We start from the raw sequence: 6,000 nt of genomic DNA on the forward strand, positions 1-6,000 counted from the left end.
CAAACTCAGCCCCCCTGAGCCTCAGGTTCCTCATAGATCATTGTACCTATTTCCCAGGGTTGTCCGAGGGATTAAAGGAAATCACCCATATAAAGCTCTCAGCAGACTGCCTGAATACAGTAAATGCTCAGTCATTACTTCCTACCTCGCTGAACAGGAGGGCATATAGGCAGTGATGAGCAGTTTCTAAATTAATCTATGGCAGGAGTATGGACCTGGGGTCCAAGAGCCCCCCGAAATTATGTGCCAAAAACTGTATTTGCACTTTTCTTCAGGAAGCATCTTTAACCTTTGTCAGATTCTCAGAAGGATCTGTGGCCAGAAGGAGGTTCAGATCTTTTGACTGTAGACCCAACTTCCTACAATATAAATTATTTCTGAAATAACAGGACTAGCAAATGTTCCTCAAATCATGAGAGAAGTTGCTGAGTCCTCTCAACATGGCCTCTTAGCCAAGTGGGCCTCCAGGACTTATCACATAGCCCCAGAAACTGTGCCCACAGAGCTCCCGGTGGTTCCTAGAAGAAGGTCTGAACATACACCACTGAATGAGCAGGAATTAGGCTTCAGGAACCTTCTCTGGCAGGGCCAGTTCAAACAATCCGTTCTTCCTTGGAGAACAATCAGCGTATTTGTTTTCGCATACCACTAAGTTAAATACACAAGGAATGCTGGCCCTTTGCTGGAAGCTCCCAGAAGCACCCAGAGTTATTCTGCTCCAAGGGGCTGTGGAGGCCAGAGCACCTGATTCTCCAGGCCAGCCTTGCCTCAGGAGGAGCCTGTGGTGCCATTGGAGCCTTTGGCCCAGTAGGCAGGGCCCACGCTGCCCACTGGACCCTCTCGGGTTGTTGGGACAACCGTCCTCAGGAATTTCGGCCTCCCAGTCTTGCCCTGGGTGAGAAGAGGAGAGAGTTGGCAAGGCTGGCTGCCTAGCTGCTCTTCCAGCCCGCTGGTGAAAGGGGAAGCGGAAAACCGGATTCCCTACCCCCAGCAGCCTCCAGGCCGGACAGCGCACAAAACAGCTCGGCCCCAGAGGGAGGAATGTGCCAAGACATTCTTCAGGGTTGGTAACCCGAGACGCTATTTTGTTCTTCGTGGCTAAGAAATCACTTTTCTGACTGAAGGACCGTTTGACTTACTTCTTTTCAATTCAAGGGAATGGGTGGGCATCTCCTTGATTCAGGTAAGGAAAAAGCCAAGACAAACGTAAACACACACACACACACACACACACACACACACACACACGCTTAAGGAGAAGAATTTTTTTTTTTACATGATCTTTTGTTTAAGAGCATTAATTAGTTGCAGAGATATAACTACCTTGGCAGAATTTATCTCCCCCACCCCACCACCCCAAAAATGTCTGGCTCTTCTTCGCTTTATTTTTTTTTTTCCTCTTCCTTGTTACAATCCCTCTTCCCCTTCTGCCGTGGGGTCAGGAGGGGTAAGGCGAGGCCAAGGAGTCTGAAACCACATCTGAGACCTGGCAGGGTCCTGCAAACATTTCATCAACTGTCTTCTCACACCAATGAAGCACTTACTCGTACCTCAGAGAGGTCAAGCGATTTACCTGAGGCCACACAGGTAAGATTATAAGACAGAAATCCCGAACGGGGTGTGCAGGAAATTCCAGAGCTCTTTCCCCAAATATTCAGTTAGCCCACCATAACAGTGACCCCAGAGTTGTGCTCGGAACACCTCAGGGCCCTAAACTCCGGGGCCCCCCACCCACCCAGTGTGGGTGGGATGACCAGGAGGTACGAAGATGCATTAAAACCAATGACTTGCAAGGTGAAGAAAGTGAGTGGCTCAGTTAAATGCCACTATGTTTTTAATTCCTCTCCAATGCTTGCCAATCTGCCTAAAAATAAAGGCTGGGCATACCTGTTGCTGGGATATGGGCAAGCTACAGTACAGAGTTAAAATATAATGCTGCTGGATTGGGGTTTTTTTCCCCCCTCTACTGTTTCTAAACAGGATTCTTTCTATTTATGACAACAGATATTACTAGTTTCCCATATGTGAAAGTGGTTCAAAAATTTTCAAACTGAGTTGATTTAAAGTCAAGTATTAAGTAAGCAACAGTGCAAGTCCATTGAGCACAAAACCATGGTGGTGGTTCACATGATACGAAAATTTGAAAAATAATGCTCTAGCCAAGTCAGTTTTCCACTTGCCCTCGTCCAGGGGTAAAAAATTACTGTTGTTTGAGAGGCTTTCTCAGAGCCCCAGAGAAGTCCCTAGATTCATGACCTCGGGTGAGTTAGCAGCGCTGGGTGTGGGGCTGTCCCAGTCCTCCAACATCCAACTGCTGACAGCACAGTGGCCTCAGTAAGCTGCAGGGACCAAAACCAGGCAGGAAATAGAAGACTGAACTCGCGTCTGTTCTAGAAGAGAACAAGGGGCTGCCCCGTTCACCAACGTGGCAACAGCGTCCCTGGGGCAGATGCCCCTGAGTGGGGTGGGGAAGGAAAGTGAGTCAGGACAGATTTGGAGGTCAGAACTTCAGAGCTTGTAAAGAATCTGGCATATGGTGAGTGGTGGAAAGATCAAGATATTCAAGCAAATCACACCTCTGGGCCTCAAATTTTCTCTTAGGTTTGAAAGTAAGAGCTGGGCTCTGATCATCTACGTCCCTTCCAACTTTTAGAGCTCTTCTATTACTCCTTCCCTTCCAAGCAAACCATTAATCTGACAAACGGGGAACCTGGGGCTCAGAGGTTAAAGCAGCTTGCTCATGGGATGTTTTCTCTAGCATTAAAAATTTCTCTTCCAAGGCCACTTGGCTGCCTCAGTCAGTACAGCACGCGAATCTTGATATCGGGGTGGTGAGTTCAAGCCCCACGTTAGGCATAGATATATATTTTTTTAATTTCTCTTCCAGATTACATTAATGAGACATCCAGCATGGAAGAATGATGAGAATAAAGCAAGTGCCCAGTAAATGTTAAATGAATGAACTTAAAGTGCTCACAGAAACTACTGGGAATCTCAACTCAAGTTTTCTTTCTGCCTCTTTTTTTAAACCCTCACCTTGCTACACACCCCATCTTGGACTTCTGGGACCTCCATCCCAACCCTACAAGATGAAGGGTCCAAAAAATTCACCTCTATTGCTTTACAGGCACCTGATACCCAAGGTCGCACTGACCAGGTGAAAAGTCCACATTCCTAAGACACTATGACCACAGATCAGGACAACAAGGACAACAAAGAAATCTCAGAGGGTGGTCCTCTTCCCCTCCAGCCCACCCCAGGATATACATGGGGATGGTGTGTGTAAAGAAATGCCAAGCAATCAAAACCGGGAAAAAGTCTGGAAGCTAAGAGCCACACCACACCAGTCATCTCAGACTCCACCTGCCTCAGCAAAAAAAAAAAAAATCCCGTGCTACAGTCGGCTTGGTGCCCACCAAGGACGCGCTGGTGCAGGGCTGAGGAGCTCCGGCCCCCAGAGGAAGAAAGGGAGGAGAACGAGGTGATGGGCTGGGCTTTGCGGGAGGCCCCTCACCTCCATCTATATCCTAACAGCTTCCAAGTTGCTGTAAGATTCCTGGAGAACCAGTCTTCCCCATCAGCCCTCCCTCCCCACCCTTCCTTTCCTTCCCACTCCCGGCCTCCAGGCCCCCTGGCTGCTCCTATGCTCTTCTCAGAGCCTCCCAGGAACCTGTCAAAAACCACACTCCGGGCTGCCTTCCCCTCCGCCTAGTGTCCTTCCTCCAGCAGTTTCCCACTGAATCCTGGGTCCCTACTACCCCCTCCAAACCAGATGATTCCCCATCTCCCCCCCCAACACACACACACATGCTGGGGAAAGCCTCCCCGGGAAGCCCCAGAATCACACTGCTAGGTTGCTTCCCCAGCCCCCGCCCGACCTCTTCCTAAAGGGGGCGGGGGGGCGGGGCTAGAGCTTAAGGTCAAAACTCTGGGCAGGTGCCGGCTGGGGCCTAAGTCCTCCATCGGGGATGGCGGTGGGACTGCCTGGGCCAACCCACTGGCGGTCCTCCCCTCCCAGCAGCCCCCCCGGGGAGCCGCGTCGCCCCCGAGGGGGGGGGGGTGGGGGGGGGGGGGGCAGCAAACTGAAGAAAGCGCAAGAGGCTCAGAGAGTTCCCTTGCACCCCCGGCCCAGTCCCGGCTGGTGGCCCCTGGGGCAGTTGGGAACGGGAGGTGTGGGGGCTCCCCGGGGTCCTACCTGTCCCGCGGGTCGATCCAGCTGGTGGTGCGGCTCGTGTGATCTATGTAATAGACCTTGCCGTCGAAGTCGCGCGCCTCCTCCCAGCCCTCCGGCAGGGGCAGCTCTGGCCGGGGCATCTTCCCGAGCGCGGCCCGCGCTCCCCCATGCAGCTCCCGGCCACCGCGGGGGCCCCCGGCTTAGCGGCTCCGGCCGGCCGTACCCAGCCCGGGTGGCCGCCGAGGCACCATGATGGCGGGGGTGGGGGAGGGAGTGGCGCCCGCGGACTGGGGGCCCTAGTGGGGGCCGGCCGGGGTGGCGCCGCGGTCCATGCGGCCCTGCGGCTCCAGCCCGGCGCCGTCCGCTGCTCCCGCCGCCGGCCTCTCACGCTGCCATGTGCGCCCGCAGCGGCGCAGCGCGGGTCCGGGTACGCTCCCGGCCGGCGGGGCAGAGCGAGCCGAGCGCAGCTGCCGCCTGCCCTCCTCCGCCGCGCGGCGCGCTGCGCCCTCCACGCCGCCGCCTGCAACCGCCGCCTCCCCCTCTTCCTCCCCTTGGCCCGGCGCCGTCGCTCCTCTCCGCTGCGGCGTTCTGCGCTCGCTCGCTTTGCGACTTCTGCCTCCGCCAGGTGCGGCTCGGGCGGTGCAGGTAACCGCGCTGCCCCGGAAACGGGAGGCGGAGCGCCGGGCGCCTGGGTTCCCGGGTCCCCTCCCCGCGCCCAGGGCTGCGAGGGCGGGTCCTAGGACCCGAGACGCGCCCCCTCGTGGGACAGTCCGAACCGCCGGCCGCCCCTACACCGCCCCTGCGAGGGGAAAGGGAGACCGCCCCTTACCTGGGTCCGGGACACCGACTGGAGCCCTCGGTGGCTGGAGCAAGAGCCGCTACGCCCCTGCTTTCCAACGCTCCTGACTCCGCACCTCGCGTCTAAGGTTCTTGGTTCAGGTGGCCCCAAATCTTACAACTCCCCACTTCTCTTTTGTGTAGAATCAGGAGTCAGGCAAGAAGTGGTTAAATGGAAACATTCTTGCAATTCAGGGAACATAAGTTTTCCTGGATCTCTGATCCCTTCCCCCAACACACGCACCATCTGTCTCCCTCTCGTTCCATTCTTCTCCCCATGTTGTTTCACCATCCCCCCCCACCCCCGTATTTGCTAATGTAGCAGGCTCTCCTCTGGGTCCCTAAAATTAGGAGTGCATACTATGAATCCCCTCCCCCCGGGACGACTTCCAAGGGGTGTCAGGGGAAGCATTTTGTAAAGTAATAGTAATGATGGTCTTGTTAGCTAAATTGAGTACTTAGCCTGTCCCCGGCTGTGGACTAGCAGCTTCACCTGCGGTTCTGTCCTGTGATACTTTGAAGTAGGTATGTTATGGATTTGGGGGAAGAAGAAAGCAAAGCAAAATTCTATTTTGAAAAAAATTAGAAGAAATTTAAAAATCAGACAGCATTTCTTGAGAAAATAAAAATATGTAATTAAATATAAAAAGGTGGCACGACTGAGTTAAGGATCAGCTGGCTTGTCTGTTTCCTGAATGTGTTTTTAACCATTTTTGCCCTGGATATGTGGCAGGAAGATGGCCTGGAGGAATGGAGCCCAGTGCAGTGTATCCTCTTGGCTGAGTCCTCCAGTCTCCCAGAGGGGCCAGCATCCTGTGCTGTATGGGCCAGAGTGTGCTGAACAAGGGAAGGAATCCCATGTTTGTGGGCTCATTTTCTCTTAATAGATAAGACCCACCATGGCAGTTCCTTACCTCCAAATGCCTTCTGCAAAGTCAGTTACTTCCCTGAGGCCTGACCTAGGGCTTAGTGTTTGGCCCTTCCTACCC

General features: G+C 53.9%; 1 protein-coding gene across 2 annotated transcripts in view; it reads right to left on the bottom strand.

The window, feature by feature from the left end:
• The window catches only part of WWC1 (WW and C2 domain containing 1), a 147,962-nt gene extending 143,229 nt beyond the window's left edge, over window positions 1-4,733 (bottom strand). The window contains exon 1 of one of the 2 annotated variants that reach the window (XM_021701206.2): window positions 4,196-4,733. In XM_021701206.2, coding sequence (XP_021556881.1) covers window positions 4,196-4,314 — 119 coding nt within the window. In that variant the 5' untranslated portion in view covers window positions 4,315-4,733. The remainder of the gene's footprint in view (window positions 1-4,195) is intronic. The other variant, XM_021701208.1, reaches the window with a different exon arrangement.
• Window positions 4,734-6,000: the final 1,267 nt, after the last annotated feature.

The sequence above is a fragment of the Neomonachus schauinslandi genome, chromosome 7, assembly GCF_002201575.2.
Source record: "Neomonachus schauinslandi chromosome 7, ASM220157v2, whole genome shotgun sequence".
Classification (NCBI taxonomy): Eukaryota; Metazoa; Chordata; class Mammalia; order Carnivora; family Phocidae; genus Neomonachus; species Neomonachus schauinslandi.